Source organism: Macaca fascicularis, chromosome 10 (assembly GCF_037993035.2).
Source record: "Macaca fascicularis isolate 582-1 chromosome 10, T2T-MFA8v1.1".
Classification (NCBI taxonomy): Eukaryota; Metazoa; Chordata; class Mammalia; order Primates; family Cercopithecidae; genus Macaca; species Macaca fascicularis.
Window position 1 is genome coordinate 12,796,837 of NC_088384.1, and position 17,437 is coordinate 12,814,273.

Here is a 17,437-nt window from a genome sequence, read left to right on the forward strand (position 1 = left end):
CCTCTGATCCCTCTAGAAAGGATGTGGCCTTCATTAGAACAAATTGGCACCAAAGTCTTTTCTGTATTTTCCAAAGGATGAGTGAGCTCAGAGCTTGACAAAGACATGAGCCTCCATTTAAATGACAGCCGCCAGCAATCAGCCTTTATGAACACAAGGGCCTGAGAAACATTGGTGCAGAGCCAGGGTGGGCTGATGGAAACAGAACAAAGCCGGGTGGCAGGGGTCCTCAGTCCTGTGAAATAAGGACAAGCCCCCCACCAGCTTCTCCTGCCTATCACGCCTCAGGGTTTGAAACTGCAGCGCCAGCAACAGGCTCTTTCAGAGGAGATCTGGATATCCCTAGGAGTTCTCGGTAAAGGCTCAGATACTCCCAGCCGTGAGCAAGGAAACAGGACACACTTTGGAAAAGGCAAATGTGGACCCTGTCCCCCAAGGGGACTCATTAAAATGATCGTCACTCGCTAGCTCCCTTGGCAGTCTCTGCCAGCACACACGGTTTGGTCTGTGTGCTCTGGTGCCCTTGTGGAAGGCTTCTGCTCTTATCATCTCTGGTTCCCTCCGGGGAGCTCATCTGCCTGCCTGCCTGCCTTTCAAACTCAGGCACCATAAAGAGACCCTTGTCCGTGAGACAGGCGGCCTGGTTTGAAGCCTCTCGGTCACTTCTCCTCTCCAGGCCTCAGTGCTCCTCAGCTGGGAAGGAGACTAGGACCCCCTACTTGGCAGGTTTATTTGGATTAAAGGAGGTGGTGAGTAAGAAGACACACCTTATAGATCTCTGTCCAGACGTGACCACAACTCGGACTTCCCGTCGGGCATCCCAGCTATCTGCTCACCAAGTCTCGGTGTCCTCCTCCCATGGAACAGCTTGAGGCGAGTAGGAAAACAGTGGCTTGAGTCCTAGCTCTTCCAGCTGTGTGACCTCAGCCTGGTCCATCACCCTTTCTGGTCTCTGTATCATCTCCTGTAAAATGGGGGAGGGGGCTCCCTCTAATTATCCTTCTGAACTCAGAATTACTCTAAGGATAGCTAATACGTTCCGAGTGGACTTTACACTAACCGATTCATTAAATCCCCACAACCCAGATGTCTTTGTCTGTTTTGTTTTCTGTTGCTTAAAACAGAATATCTGATACTGGGTAAGTTGTAAAGGAAAGGAACTTATTTCTTACAGTTATGGAGGCTAAGAAGCTCAAGGTCAATGGGGCTGTGTCTGGTGAGGGCCTTCTTGCTGGTGGGGACTCTACAGAGTCCTGAGATGGCACAGGGCATCACAGGGTGAGGGGGCTGAGAGGACTACCTCATGTCTCCCTCCTGCCAGCTTCTCCACAGCCCCATTCCCATGGTAACCCCTTAATCCACTAATCTATGAATGGATTAACCCATTCATGAAAGCGGAGCCCTCAAGACCCAATCGTCTCTTAAGAGCCCTGTTTCTCAATACCCCCACATTAGCGATTAAACTTCAACATGAGTGTTGGATGGAACAAATATTCTAACCATAGCACCAGAGAGCACAGTACACACAATATACAGATAAGGGAACTGAGGCTCCGAAATGTGATTACTTGCTTAGAAATTCTGGAGAGACAGAGCCAGGATTTGACCCCATGCCATCATCCTTAACCACCACACCAACACTGTTCTGTGCATAGCACTATGGTTAAGGGCACAGTCATTGGGGCTGGACAGCCTGGCTGTACAGGGCCCTGGGAATACGTGCATATTTGTTCCATGCCTTAGTTTCCCCATATACGAAATGAGAAAGGATCATAATACCCCTTCCTTTTGAAATTGCAGGGGGCTCTGCTGAGCGCTCCACGAGCCGGGCTCTGAGCTGCACACTCGCATTTCACTCTTGCATAAATCCTCCCATGGTGCAGCCAAGGAAACCGGAGAGAGTGGCTGAGTCACTTGCTCCAGGTGACTCTATTAGTAAGTTGTGCAGCTGGGATTAAAATCCAACTCCTTGACTTCAAAGTCCATATTTCAATTACTCCACTCCACGTTGATGCAATGCCCTCAGACTCCACATTTAAAACCCGACTGCAAAGTGCACCCCCCGACAGGCTGCCTTACTCATCTGCTTCCCCGATGGGACCTGAACCCCAGGCCTTGTGTTTGACTCATTCCTTTCCAGCCAGCCACCAGCGTTTGTGACTAACTGACCCCTTAATGGAAATGTCACTCGGATCCGTTCCTTCCTCTCCAACCCTGCTGTCCCCCTGCAGCCTAGACCCCCAAAGCTGAGGACAATGGAGACCAAGTACCCATTCCAAAGTGTAGCATTGCAAAGGGGCTGAGAAAAAAAAATGCTCCTGGTCCCTCACCCCTTCAAGGCTGAGTGGCTAGGGAGCCACGTGTGTGGTGGGAGGCTGGAGAGGGAGGTGTCTTTGTAAGTGGCTGTGGCTAGTGCTGGTGGCAGGCAAATTTCAGAGAAGAGAAAGAGCCAAGCCTGGACCCAGCCCAAGATGGGCCTGTGGGCTGGCAAGGTCGAGGGGCAGGAGCAGGGAGGGGCCCGGCTGGCAGCACTGCCCACCCCACCCTGGCTTCATGTGTAGTCCCTTCTTCCAGCCTGCAGAATCTCTCAACCTACCCCCCACTTCTAGGGCTCGCCTTGGATACTTAAGCTAGATCGGGAGACAGATGGTATTTGAGGAGAAGCTGCCAGGTACCCTTGGTTCCTCGCTGGACACACACAAATGGCCACCCAGGTGAGATCTCAGGTGCCTCCACCTCACCATAGGCAGGTTAGGTTTATGCGTACCTATTTTACATATGAGGAAAGGAAGTTTCCCCGAGCCCAAGGACTCAGCTTCCCTGCCTCCGAGTGCAGTGGCTGCAGAACCCTGGGGGCCACCGGAAAATGCCTTTCCTAGAGGAGCTGCAGAGGTGGCCACCACTCCTTAGGGTCCATTGGGCAGGAATCAAATGTACCCTGGACATGCCCTGGGTGCCAGTGACCCACATATGGAGAACATAAGGTTTGAGGCCTTGAGGAGTCCACAGCCTCGTCGGGGAAACACATTACAGATAGTGCAACAGAAACTGGTGCTAGGACCACTGGTGAGCCAAGCGGGGGGCCATGGTGGCTGTTTTGAGACGTGCTCCAGAGGGGAAGGGGGAGAGTAAAGGGAGGACGGGGCTTCCCAGGATGGACTTGGCTGCCTCCTCACCCAGCAGGGACCAGTCCACAGACATTTTGAAGGGGAGTGTCAGAACGTGAGCTGGGGAACCTGAGTCTGACAACTTCTGGGTTCAAATGCCAGCAGTACCCCCACAGACCAGGGGCCTCAGGGCAAATGACCGAATGTCTCTGAGCTTTGATTTTCTCATCTGTGACGTGGAAAGATTATACTGTAGAGTTCCAGGGCTGCCACAGGCGAGAGCCCAGTACAGTAAAAAGTGGCAGGAGGAACAGACCAGCAAGCAGGGGCTGCAGGAGGCCCTTGAGACAGTGAGGGGCACCCCCACCCCACCCCTACAGCATCCTTGGCCGGCCACTCCTCCTGGTCTTTCTTTCCCGGGCCTGGACTCAGGCATGCACTTTCCAGCCAACACCGAGGGCCCCCCACAAGGTGGACACACGTTTCCTCCTCGGTTCTCAGCCCCTCCTGAGCCTGTGTGGGAACAGATGTCCTTGTTTCCTGCCCAAATCTGCGAGCTGGATTGGCGCCTTTTGCTGCTTCCAGGGAGGCAGAAACTCTGGATGGAAATCTCTGGGCTTCCCTGGAGAGGAAAGCTCTCTTTTTCCTGGCTTCTGCCCTCCTCTCTGGTCTGGGTTCCCAATATCAGCATCCACTACTGATGTGTGAACACTTCTGGGCCCCAGCTGAACCCTGCACCCCACTTGGAAGCCCTCAGACTGGCGTGTGTTGATTGAATATACATACGATCCTTCATCTGAATGATTCCCCACCTCTGCTCAGAACGGGGGCGGGAGGAGAACCAAGAAAGGGCAGAGCAACTAGGGACTAAGCCTGGGCAATCAAAGGCAAAGACATCAAGAAGGGAATGAACATTTATTGAGCACCTAATATATGCTAGGAATAAATAAGGAAGGTATAGCAAGTACTGAGCCTTGCACCGGTAATACACAGCAGTATGGTAGGAAATGGTCACTGCCTTGAGTCCCTGGGAGAGATTATACACACGTCTCACCTGGCCTCATTTCCTTCCCATTATAATCCTATACATAGGTACCACTGGCTCTACCTTACAGATGAGGAGACTGAGGCAGCTCAGGTCTTGAGACCGGACCTAGTTGGAGACTTCAGGACGGACACAGACACTCTCTTTGTCCCCAACCTCTTTACCACCCCCTGGGGAAAAGGACCCTTTGTTCACAAGTACGCCCCAAGAGGTACATGTTTTCTCAATAAATGTTTTTTGAGGCCAGGCGTGGTGGTTCACATCTGTAATCCCACCAGTCTCCCCAAACTCCTTCACTGGGAGTTTGAGCACCCACGAGTGCCAGCCCTGGAGTCACAGAGAGGAGGGTGCTGCAGCTGGTCCCTGCCCTCAAGGAGCTCACAGTCTGCAGGCAGCAGGGAAAGAGGCAGATGCTAGAGGAGAGGGAAGGATGGGGGTCGAGGGAAGAGAAAGATGTGTGTGTTTCATTGCTAGGTGATATATACCAGCACTGAGAGAGTGTGGTGGGAGAATGGGTTTGAAGATAGCCAGGGTGACCAACTGTCCGTGTTTGCCCAGGACTGAGAGGTTTCTCAGGATGCAAGCATTTCAGTGCTGACACTGGGAAAATTCTAGGCCAGCTGGGATGAGTTCATCACCTAAAGCCTGTGTTCAAATCCTGGCTCTGCCATGTGCCTGGTGAAACCACCAGTTACCTAATTAGCATCCCATCACCCATCTTTTAGAAATGACTTGATTACAGTCTAAAGGCCTTTCCTGTGCAATTCCTCTTTCTCCCTCTTCCCCTCTTTTAAAAGTGTATCTCAGTTCAAAAAACTTTTATTTTTATTTTTGTATTGAGATAGTGTCTCGCTGTGTCACCCAGGCTGGAGTACAGTGGCACAAGCACAGCTTACTGCAGCCCCGACGTCTTGGACTAAAGAGATCCTCTTGCCTCAGCCCCTCAAGTAGCTGGGACGACAGGTGCGTGCCACCATGCCCGGGTAATTTTTGTATTTTTTGCAGAGACAGGGTTTCACCATGTTGCCCAGGCTAGTCTTAAACTCCTGGACTCAAGACGTTCTCCTGCCTTCGCCTCCCAAAGTGCTGGGATTACAGGCATGAGCCACCATGCCTGGCCTCAGAAAACATTTATTGAGAAAATATGTTGTACCATAGACTTTCCTAGGCTCTGGGGAATGAAAGAATGTTCTTGCCCCTTTTATCAGCAGAGTCAATGACTGGGAGAATGATTAGATGGACAGGGGAGGAATCCATGATGCCTCTTGCAGACTGAAACCAACTGCAGCAGCGGAGGCTGGTGTTCTTCCCACTAACCTCCCCCTTCCAGATGTCCCTCAGGAAGAGAGGCCACGGGGACCTTGGAGGGACTACTCCTGACCGTGTATGGAGAACTGGACCTTGGTGTAAGGAATGGACCATGGCAGCCAGGGAGGGGCCCCCTCAGCTCTCCATTTAACCACAGATTTGCCACTCAGCAGCAGATGGGGCAGTTAGCAGATGCTCTCCAACTTTGTGATCCACCTCAGCTTCTGAGCTGAAGCCTTGCTCTTCTGGGGAAGCTTCCAGCCAATGACTCAGGGTGAAAAGGGCACCACAGAGACAAGCCACTTGTGCCTGATGCAAAAACTCCCTCCTGGGCAATCTCAGCCCCAGAGCTCCCTACTGGGGTGGCCAACACTTTCTTAGATCAGCACTGAAGTCGGAGACTCTCCCTGCCCGATTCTGTTTCTGGCCCCATCTCAGTGTTTGCTTCCTGGAGGGTCCAACTGATAAACGCTACCTGTAAAACAAATCTGCAATCCATCCACATCTTTCTACCACTGACAACTCCAAGTTGCCATTACTTGGAGAAGCACCTGGATGGAGGCATAGCCCTCCAATTGTCCACCCCCCTCCCACATTTCCTCTTGTTTTTTTGTTTTCATTTTTGAGACAGGGTCTCTGTCGCCCAGACTGGAGTGCAGTGGCGTGATCTCGGCTCACTGCAACCTCTGCCTCCCAGGCTCTAATGATTCTCTTGCCCCAGCCTCCCAAGTAGCTGGGATTACAGGCATGCGCCACTACCAGCTGGCTCATTTTTGTATTTTTAGTAGAGATGGCGTTTCACCATGTTGGCCAGGCTGGTCTAGAACTCCTGACCTTGGCCTCCCAAAGTGCTGGGATTACAGGCGTGAGCCAACGCTCCCAACCCTCTCTTATCTCTTTGTAACTCAGTTGGAGGGCTGAAGCAGAGAAGTCATATCACCTGCTTTGTGTTTTTAAAAGACCACTCTGGCAGTTCGAGACCCGCCTGGCCAACATGTTGAAACTCTATCTCTACTAAAAATACAAAAATTAGCTGGGCATGGTGGTGTGCACCTGTAGTCCCAGCTACTTGGGAGGCTGAGGCAAGAGAATCACTTCAACCTGCGAGGCAGAGGTTCCAGTGAGCCGAGATCACGCCACTGCACTGCAGCCTGGGTGACAGAGCGAGATTCTGTCTCAAAAATAAAAAATAAAATCATACTAGGGGATCAACAGACCAATTTAAACAAGATTTGACTCCAGCCTCTGGACCCATTTATCCAAACTGTCCCCAGAGTCTCAGGGGGCAGCTCAGGTAAAGGAATCAGACCCACTCCCTTCCCAGAGCCTGTAAATCTCTACACGGCCCCCACCTTCCTGCCCAGCTTCCTCCCTCCCCTACATCTCACTCTGCTCTAGCCCCACTCTGTTCCTTCTGTTTCTGAAACATACCATGCTTCTTTCTGCCCCAGGGCCTTTGCACTGGCTGTTCCCTCTGCCTGGAATACACCATCTTTCCCCCAGACTTCTGCATGGCTGTTTTCCCGGGTCATTTAGGTCTGACCACCTTATAAATACTGCCCACTTCCCAATTCCCCGCTTCCCACTTCCTGTAACTTTCTATAACATCACTTTAAGACTTTTCTTTGTCATTCTCATCATTATTGGAAATTAACTTGTTTACTTAGCTATTCATTTGTTTACTGCCTGCCTCCCCACTGGAATATAAACTGTGTGAGCTTGTCTAGTTCCCAGCTTTCCCCAGGCTTGGCACTATGCCTGGCACAATGTAGGTCTCAAAACATATTTTCTAAAATGAATTCCTATATTTGTTATATATGGCAGAATTCCCTTAGCCTAAGAATGGAATGAAAGTGAAGAAATTTAAAAAAAAAAAAAAAAAAAAAAAACCTAGGAGTCATGACAATTCAGAGGGAAAATATAGGAACTATTCCAGTTTTAGGGAAGTTCCCCCAAGAATATTTCTCTGACCATCCCTTGAGGAATCCTGTGTTAGGATTAAGGGGGGGTCTCTCCCAGGACCTAGGAGAAATGGGCTTTGGGACCTCTCTGTCCTCTCCTCCTTCCTCTGCCTGCAGCAGCGGCATCAGGAAACTAGTTCAGCAAACATTCACCGAGAAGCTTCCCTGAGCAGGCTTCATGCTTAGTGCTGGGGATAGAGATGGGTCAAGGAAGAAGGGAGAGGCCGGGCGCCATGGCTCACGCCTGTAATCCCAACACTTTGGGAGGCCAAGGCAGGTGGATCACCTGAGGTCAGGAGTTCGAGACCAGCCTGGCCAACATGTTGAAACTCCATCTCTACTAAAAATACAAAAATTAGCTGGGCGTGGTGGTGTGCACCTGTAGTCCCAGCTACTTGGGAGGCTGAGGCAAGAGAATCGCTTCAACCTGCGAGGCAGAGGTTCCAGTGAACCAAGATCATGCCACTGCACTGCAGCCTGGGTGACAGAGCGAGACTCTGTCTCAAAAAAATAAAAATAAATAAAGTCATTCTAGGGGATCAACAGACCAGTTTAAACAAGATTTGACTCCAGCCTCTGGACCCATTTATCCAAACTGTCCCCAAAGTCTCAGGGGGCAGCTCAGGTAAAGGTAGCACCATTTGGTGCCCCAGTCACAGTGGCTCTGCTGCTCTTGGCAGCAGCCCTCTCTCTTGGCATCTCCTGTCCTTCCCTGGACTTCCTATGACAGTTTCTCCTGGAGATGCTATCTCTGTGCTTCTGTCTTCACAGCACACGTGTAGATATACCAGGAGTCCCGATGCCTCATGCATCCCCAGGACTTTAGCAGGGCCTACCGCTGGCCTTTACCTTCCAAGAGCCCAGCCCATTTCTCTGTCCATAAGACGCTTCCTCCAAGCCCAGCTGCCTGCACTGGGTTTTGAGGTCACAGCTTCAGTGAGTGCCAGCACACATCCACGCACACACAGCACTCGGGTTCCTGGCATGCAGCGCTTGTGTTTGCTTCGCTCCTCTTTCACAACTCAGGTATGGATGAAAATCCCTGGCTCCTAGAGATGGGTGAGCAGAGTGGACACCATCCTAACGTGTGTGGAGGGAGGTGGAGCACGTGTGCCTGGGAACACTGGACAAAATGTCAGTGGCTGCAGAGTGTCCCCCAGGACTGTGGCCTCCTGGGAAACATTCTGGTCTCTCCGCACCACCAGTGCTATGTGAAGTCCACTCGAAACCACAGTGGTAGCCGTGGTGGACCAGAGATCCTGGTTTGCTCCTTCCCTTCAAGTCAAAAATGCAGGCTTGGAAGAGAGACAGGGCTGGGAATAACCACAGCCCTCCCAGCGCCCTTCCAGCCCTGGGAATCCATATTGGTCAGGAAAGGCCTCATGGAAAATTGGAGCTGGAGATAAATTGTGGAGGATAGTAGGATTGTTTTTAAGTTTTTAATTGCAAAGTTAATTTTCAACAAAATATATATAGACATTTTTGACAGGAGAAAGTAAAACGCTCCTCCGCCACCCCCACAGCACAGCCCACTCCCATTCCTGCTGTTCCTTCTGGGCCTGGTCCACATGCCCACCAGGCACGTGGCATCGCTTGCCAACGAAGGCAGACTGCAGTGGGGGGCGGGGAGGCGTTCTCTGGACCTGTGATGCTCTAAGCCCCCAAGGATTCAGAGGAGAGAATTTCCATCAGCCTCTGAGATCACAGGAAGATTTTGTAATGAGGGTGGTGGGGAGTGAACTCTGCTCCTTCAGAACGTTGGAGGTGGGGGTGATGGGCAGATGGCCACAGTATCTCAGTAAGTTAGGTCAGTAACTTAGGTCAAAATCCGCGCCTCCCCCAACCCCCAAAACTGGCCTCTTCTCCTCTAACCGCTCCCACTCCAGCCCCATCCACAGTCTGGTCCAGTGAAACGTGCCTGAGCTCGCAGGCGGCTCCAACGCAGCCACCTGGTGACCTTGGACAGCGGCCTGACCTCCGGTGCCTCAGTTTCCTCATTTCTATTGTGAGCCTATCCAGGGCGAAGCTCAGTTGCGACCGAGCTTGTGGCGCCCCCAGCGCAGAGCCCCTCCCGGAGGAGAGCTCCCTCCTGGGTGGCTGTGAGCATAACCGGCTTGGGGAGGGGGCCAGAGCACCGGAGGGTTGGGATGGGGGTCACCCAGGAGCCCCGCCGCGCGGCCCTCGGGTCGCCGCCCCCTGCGCTGTGACCGCGACAAGATAAGGTCCCAGGTGCTGCCCTCGCTCCTCGCCGCATCCCCGGCGGCGCCCCCAGCCCGGCGCCCGGCACGGAACGGGTGCGGGGCTGGGCCAGGGCCGGCCCGGGGGAGCGAGTGGGGCGGGGCCGCCGCGCCCGCTCCCCCTCCCCGCCGCCTGCCGCCTTCTCCTCCTCCCGCCGCCCGGGCTCAGAGCGGCGGCAGCAGCGGCCGCGGCGACAGCTCCGGCTCCGGCTCCGGCTCCAGCGCCTGCCCCGCTTGGCCCAGCGCGCCAGGGCTCCGCGCCCCGACCCCGCCGCCGCGCCTGCCGGGGGCCTCGGGCTCCCCCGCCGCCCGCCTCACGCTGAAGTTCCTGGCCGTGCTGCTGGCCGCGGGCATGCTGGCGTTCCTCGGTGCCGTCATCTGCATCATCGCCAGCGTGCCCCTGGCGGCCAGCCCAGCGCGGGCGCTGCCCGGCGGCGCCGACAACGCCTCGGTCGCCTCGGGCGCCGCCGCGTCCCCGGGCCCGCAGCGGAGCCTGAGCGCGCTGCACGGCGCGGGTGGCTCAGCCGGGCCCCCCGCGCTGCCCGGGGCACCCGCGGCCAGCGCGCACCCGCTGCCGCCCGGGCCCCTGTTCAGCCGCTTCTTGTGCACGCCGCTGGCGGCCGCCTGCCCGTCGGGGGCCCAGCAGGGGGACGCGGCGGGCGCTGCGCCGGGTGAGCGCGAAGAGCTGCTGCTGCTGCAGAACACGGCCGAGCAGCTGCGCCAGACGGCGCTGCAGCAGGAGGCGCGCATCCGCGCCGACCAGGACACCATCCGTGAGCTCACCGGCAAGCTGGGCCGCTGCGAGAGCGGCCTGCCGCGCGGCCTCCAGGGTGCCGGACCCCGCCGCGACACCATGGCCGACGGGCCCTGGGACTCTCCTGCGCTCATCCTGGAGCTGGAGGACGCCGTGCGCGCCCTGCGGGACCGCATCGACCGCCTGGAGGTGAGCGCCGCGCGCCGTCGGGGGAGCCGCCCGGGTGGTGTGAGGGGCCGCCCCGCCGCGGTCGCCCCGCGGTCCCCGAGTCTCCGGTCTCCCGTCTGTATTCCGGGGACGATCGCGCCTTCCTCGCTGGCAAGGCGGGGGGATTCCGATAGGGAACGCGGGCAGGCGTCTGGCACGGTGACTGAGGCACAGGGGACGCGCCAGAAAGATTCGCTCCCCACCCTTTTCCCTCTCCAGGCACCTCTCTGAGCCTCAGTTTCTGTGTCTGTAAAATAGGTATAACAGTGTCCACCTGTAGTGGAAATGGAATCAAATGTAGGGGTGTGAAAATGCTTGGCACGTACTAGGACCTCATTAAATGTCCCTTCTTTCGGACACCCCCAAATCAGCACCAGCTCCACCCTCACACTCTGGCCAGGAGATGGAAGCGCTGTCCAAGGGACTCGGGGTCCTCCCCTCATTACACAGAGCCGGGAACAGAGTGCCCCATAAGACAAACCTGGGTGCCCCTCATCACTTCCCTACCCTGAATCTCCCCCTCTGGCTCAGACTACGACCCAAACCGCAGGAGCTCAGGTGCCAGGCACCCAGCCTCACACACCTGGAAGCCCACAGCTCTTGGGTGGGGGCTGAATGGTGAACAAGGCCCCACCGAGCTCCTCCTCCTCCAGTCACCTTTTCCAGGCTTTCCTGACTCAGGCTTGGGGCTCAGACATAAGGAGTCCAGCATGGGGGAACCCACTCTTGGCTGTCATGTGACCCTGGGCCAGTCATTTCCCCCCTGGAGTCCCATGGCCACCTTCCTCCCTGTAAGAATGAATTTGGGATTCCCAGAAGTGCAAGGCAGACAGACTGGGCAGGACAAACATCCGGGACACATTCACCACCCCAGCCATGGACTGACTTCCAGACCACAAGGAAGGGGGTTAAGCAAAAAAATCAGATCTGTGGAAGGAAGAGGGAGAAAGAGGCCAAAGCCGGCGCTGCCCCCTCTGCTACCTCCACCCAGGTGGAGTGAATCAGGCAAGTTGGAGGGAGGAGAGAGGCAGGGAGTAAATGCAAGGACCCCTTACCCCCGGGGCTGTTTAAGTTAAATCCTGGGCAACCAGCACAGGTGATGCCCACTCGCAAGGCTGAGGATGTTGTGGTCCGACAGCCCTCAAAGATGCCTGTACTGGTGTCAGCACTCTCCCTACAGGGTGTCAGAGTGCAGCCAGGCAGCCATTGCAGCCAACCCCTCACCTTACAGATGAGAAAACTCAGCTCAGAAACGTCCTAAGAGGTCTGGCAGAAGCAGGAGAAAAGCCGGGCCCATACCCACCTCTTCCCCGACTCCAGCTCTGGTGGATTTCTAGGATAAGAGAACCAAGAGCCTGAAAATAATCAGGAAAAAGCTGAAAGTATGCAATGAAGGGAAGTCTTAGTTTTCTCACCTGTAAAATGGGGATAGTAATAGCACCTACCTCATTGGGATATTAGGAGGATTAAGTACTTTATATGAAAGGCCAAGAATAGTGTCTGGGACACAGGTATGTTCAGTCAATTTGAGTGATTGCTATTTTTATCATTAAGCTATAATATTACTCATTTTAAAAATACAGTCAAAACTCAAAATAGGAGCAAACAGGTTTTAGGCAACAGGTTTTAGTCATGTAAAAAACAATTTTTGACTTTCATTAAATAAACTTCCTCGTGCCTGCCATAGCCCCTCTCCCCACGCCCAGATGGCACAGGTGGCTCCTCCCACGTCTGGGGCTGGCAGGCTTGGACCTGCCTTGGAGCTGTGCCCCCAGCACCTGCAGCACTTGGCAGGGTGGCCTCCCTTCCGGTTAGCCCGCTGAGGTTGGGGGGATCCTGGGCGCTGGGATTTGGCAAGAGGTCAGCCTTCCAGGCTGGGGGAGCCCTGGCTTCCCCATGGATACTTTCTCCTCTTTTCTGAGTGCAGCAGCCACAGACAGAGAAGGGCAGGGGCCTGCTTGGCCACCACGTCTGCCTTCTGAGTGTGGCAACAGCCACAGCTAGTCTTTTGGGGGCCTCTAGGAGGGTCTGGGGCTGGAGCTGGAGCCCAGCAGACACAGGGTGAGACCAATTGGCTCAGCGGAGTCACATGCACCCATTAGCCACTGTCCAATCTCTCCCCTCTCTTCTCATTCAGTAACCTCAAAGTCCTCAGATTTTCAGGGTCTCCTTTCCCTCCCAGGATACACTGAAAGTGCTCTTGCTAATGTCCCCAAGATGATAAATGAGGACTTCTCAGTCCTTATCTTGGTGGAACCCTCTCTGACACCTGACCCTGCCTATCATCCCCTCTTGCAGGTCTCCATGACCTGGGCTTCCAGCCGCCTCTCTCAGCACCCCTCCTCCTCCCTCTGTCTGCTGCCTCTGTCTCCCTGCAGGGTCCTCCTCCTTTAAGGGGTATGCCCCTCTTGGCCCTCACTTTCCCTGGGTGCACTCAGCCATGCCCTGAGGCTTCCCACACCCATTCCACGGAGGGGCCCCAAACCAAAACTCAGTGTCCAGCCCAGGTTTCCTTCCCAAGCTCCAGATTTGGCATCGACACATCAGCCTCCTGAGCATCTCCCTCTGGTTGTCCCATCAGCCCCCTAACCACACTGTGTTTCAGCTTGAACCGGGTACCTCCACGTGCCCTGAGAAACCATCCTTGGCCCCTCCCTCTCCCCCCAGTTCTTACTGGCCTCATCTCTGCACGCTTGCAGCTGCCTTATCTCTGGTCTCATGACTTCCGGCACACGCTTCCGTCCATCCTTCTCCAGGCAGCCCCAAGGGTCTTCCTTAAGCCCACCATGGGGCTCTCCTAGGGTGCAAGCTCCTCAGTCCACTCCTAAGCTACCACTTCGGATGTCGTCCCCCCTCCTGACCCCTCTCTCAGTTCATTCCTGCCTCTGCCTGGATCACCCCCAGCACATTCCTGCTCCTCATTTCAGAGTCCACTCCAAGGACACCTCCTCTCAGGAGCCATCCCTGTTCACACTCTGTCCCCTTCCTATCCCCACCTGGGCTTCCATAATCGTCACACTTCCCTGCTGGCCCCACCAGGCACGTCACACTTCCCTGCTGGCCCCACCAGGCACATCCGTGCATCACCTCCCTCCTACAAAAGGGAAGGGAAGGTCTGATTGGCATGTCCTCTCCCCAAAGCCTCAAGTGGGAGCCACATTTAAGGGCTTAGGGGAAATGTCTTCTTTTCCATTTTTACTTGTGTTGTTATTGTTGTTCATTGAAATAAGTCAAAAGATTTTGGGGAGAATACTGCATTCGATTGCGTCATTTTCTCCCTTTTTGCAGCCCCCTTTCGGTCCTTATCCATATGCAGCCATTGTTTGAGAGCTGCTGTGTAATTACCATTTTAATGACGCCATAATATCCTGGGATTCATCTGCAGCTCCGCATCCATCAGTCACTTGACCGGCTCCTGTTACTGGAGATGTAGGTTGTTTCTAAATTATTTTTCTTCCAGATGTTCATTGCAGGATCCGTTTCATGCAGAGAGCTGTTTGTTTGTTTATTTTTGAGTCTGTTGATTTCTTTAGGCTGAATTCCCAGGAGTGGTATTACTGGGTACTGGGTCAGAGGATATCGACTTTTTTTTTTTTTTTAAAGACAGAGTCTAGCTCTGTCGCCCAGGCTGGAGTGCAGTGGCGCAGTCTTGGCTCACTGCAACCTCCACCTCCCATGTTCAAGCAATTCTCCTGCCTCAGCCTCCTGAGTAGCTGGGACTACAGGCATGTGCCACCATCACGCCCAGCTAATTCTTGTTTTTTTAGTAGAGTCGGGGTTTTACCATGTTGGCCAGGCCAGTCTCAAACTCCTGACCTCAGGTAATCCGCCCGCCTCAGCCTCCCAAAGTGCTGGGATTACAGGCGTGAGCCACTGCGCCTGGCCAATATTGACTTTTTATGGCTGAGGCCAGGAGCCACTTTCCAAGAGTTGGCCCATTGATGTGGCTACAGGCCATGCATGCATGTTCCCTGTTCCATTTTTGTGTTAATTTAATGTATATATACAACAGAACTTCAAGATTAATTTCAACAGCATTTCTTTGGCATAAACCACATCCTTAACCCAGCCTGGCAAGCTGATTGCCTCCGCCCATCCTGGAGTGGGAGCCAAATAACCATCACAGCGAACACTTACTGAGCGCTTACTATGCGGCAGGCCCTGCGAATTATCTCATTTAATCCTCCTAAAATCTCTATGAGGGAGGTACAAAGAAACCAAGGTTCAGAGAGGTTAAGGAACTGGCCCCAAGTCAGCAGTGGTGCCCAGTGTCTGGCTCTAGAGCCCTCGTTCTTCATCATCAACTCTAGACCCATCTGGAGGGGTCAGACGTCACCCACCTTCGGGAGCATGAGAAAGACAGGTGAGCCGGGCTCAGTGGCTCACACCTGTAATCCCAGCACTTTGGGAGGCCGAGGCGGGCGGATCACGAGGTCAGGAGATTGAGACCATCCTGGCTAACACAGTGAAACCCTGTCTCTACTAAAAATACAAAAAATTAGCCGGGCGTGGTGGCGGGCACCTGTAGTCCCAGCTACTCAGGAGGCTGAGGCAGGAGAATGGTGTGAACCAGGGAGGCGGAGCTTGCAGTGAGCCGAGATTGCGCCACTGCACTCCAGCCTGGGCGACAGAGTGAGACTCCGTCTCAAAAAAAAAAAAAAAAAATTGACAGGTGAGGGCGGTACCTGTGCTAGTCACTGTCCTGGACCATTTCTGCCTCGGAACCCCAGAGTGAGAGGCGTGGAGGCCAGTCCTTAAGACTTGCCCTGCTGACTGGCTACATAGCCAGGAGACTTGCTGCCAGACCTTCACTGCTACTGCTGCTGCTGCTGCTAATAACTAATACTTATTAGACACTTACTAGATACATATTAGCTTATTCAGTCTTCAGTCCTATGATGGAGGCTGTACGCATTCCCATCTTACAGATGAGCAAATAGAAGCTCAGAGAGAGTGAAGGACACAGACCCAGGCAAATCCCTGCCCCGCCCCCCACCAACTTCGGTTTTCCCCTCCGTACAATGAATGATGCAGCAGGCCAGATACTCCCTAAACACACTTCCAGCTCTAAAAAGTCTCTGAAATAGGTCAGGCACGGTGGTTCACACCTGTAATCCCAGCACTTTGGAAGGCCGAGGCTGGCAGATCACTTGAGGTCAGGAGTTCAAGACCAACCTGGCCAACATGGCAAAACCCTGTCTCCACTAAAATACAAAAATTAGCCAATTATGGTGGCACGTGCTTGTGCTCCCAGCTGCTTGGGAAGCTGAGGCAGGAGAGTTGCTTGAACCCAGGAGGCGGAGGTTGCAGTGAGCCGAGGCGGTGCCACTGCACTCCAGCCTGGGCAACAGAGCAAAACTCTGTCTCAAAAAATAAAATAAAATAAAATAAATAAAATAAATAAAATAAAATAGTCTCTGAAATAGAAAGGCTGGGAGGCACAGGCTTGAGTTCTTGCTTGTGACTTTAAACTAATCACATTCCCTCTCAGTGCCTTGGTTTTCTTATCTGTAAAACAGGCAGGAGGAAGAGCTAAGTACCAGCCCCCTTAGGCTCTACATTCTGAGTTCTTGGGCAGATGGTTTCTAAACAGAGATTGTGTGCGGCGTATGTTTATGGGGGTTACATGTGTGTGCCGCCCTCAAGCCCCTTCCACCCACTCCCAGAACTATGTTTCTCCGGGAAATCTGCAGATAAACAGCGACTTCGAGGATCTCTTGGTGTCTTCTCTAAATTCCATTGGTTGTCTTTGCTTTTCTCTGACTTTGCTGCCCATTCTAGAAGCTTCTGCCCAGTGGGCACTGGTTCCCCTGACCCTGCCTCTTTGGCAGTGAAGAGGACTTGGGAGAAGGGAGTGGCTGGGGGCTGCCGAATGTGGAGAGAGGGCTTTTGCTATTGGGCTTTGGTTGGAGGATGTGGACCCACAATGTCCTCCCTCCCCCACAGTGCCCCTTCCAGCCCCGAGAGAGCTGCAGTGTGGAACGTGGAATGTGTTCCTGGTACAGACTCCAGGGCCAGATCACCTGGGTGCAAATTCCAGCTCAGTCACTTGAGAGTTCTGTGACCTTAGGCAAGGTGCTTAACTTTCTCAGCCTCAGTTTCCTGTCTGAAATGGAGATTTGAAAACCTGTTGGGCCGGGCGCAGTGGCTCATGCCTGTAATCCCAGCACTTTGAGAAGCTGAGGCGGGTGGATCATGAGGTCAGGAGATCGAGACCATCCTGGCTAACACGGTGAAACCCTGTCTCTACTAAAAATACAAAAGATTAGCAGAGCGTGGTGGTGGGTGCCTGTAGTCCCAGCTACTCGGGAGGCTGAGGCAGAATGGCGTGAACCCGGGAGGTGGAGGTTGCAGTGAGCACCACTGCACTCCAGCCTGGGCAACAGAGCGAGACTCCATCTCAAAAAATAAATAAAAATAAAAATAAAAAAGCCTGTGGGACTTGTTTATTTTGAGGTTTATCTTACATTCAAGATGCATGAGAGGTCACAGATGTCACTTAAACAGACACAAATCGTAAGTGGACAGCTCAATGAAAATGTATGGATGGATACACCTGTGAAAATGCCAGCCAGATCAGGAATTGGAACACTTTCAGCACCCCCAGAAGGCTCCCTGGTTCCCCCAAAGACATTGGCCTTCCAAGGCAACGGCTATTCTGTCTCCTGTCACCACAGTCAGTTTGGCCTGTGTTTGGACTTCGTGCAAATGGACGCAGACAGCTGTGCACCCTTGCATCTGGTGATTTTTCATTCAGTGTCACGTCTGTAGCATCCAGCCTTGTTGCATGTACCCACGGAGGATTGCCGTTTTCCTTG

At 53.7% G+C, this 17,437-nt stretch overlaps 1 protein-coding gene across 1 annotated transcript in view; it reads left to right on the forward strand.

The window, feature by feature from the left end:
- NPTXR (neuronal pentraxin receptor) overlaps positions 1-17,437 on the forward strand; it is a 46,792-nt gene that overhangs the window by 10,201 nt on the left and 19,154 nt on the right. Inside the window, exon 3 of the mRNA XM_045363612.2 lies at positions 9,584-10,601. Within this exon, the coding sequence (XP_045219547.2) occupies positions 9,584-10,601 (1,018 nt within the window). The remainder of the gene's footprint in view (positions 1-9,583; positions 10,602-17,437) is intronic.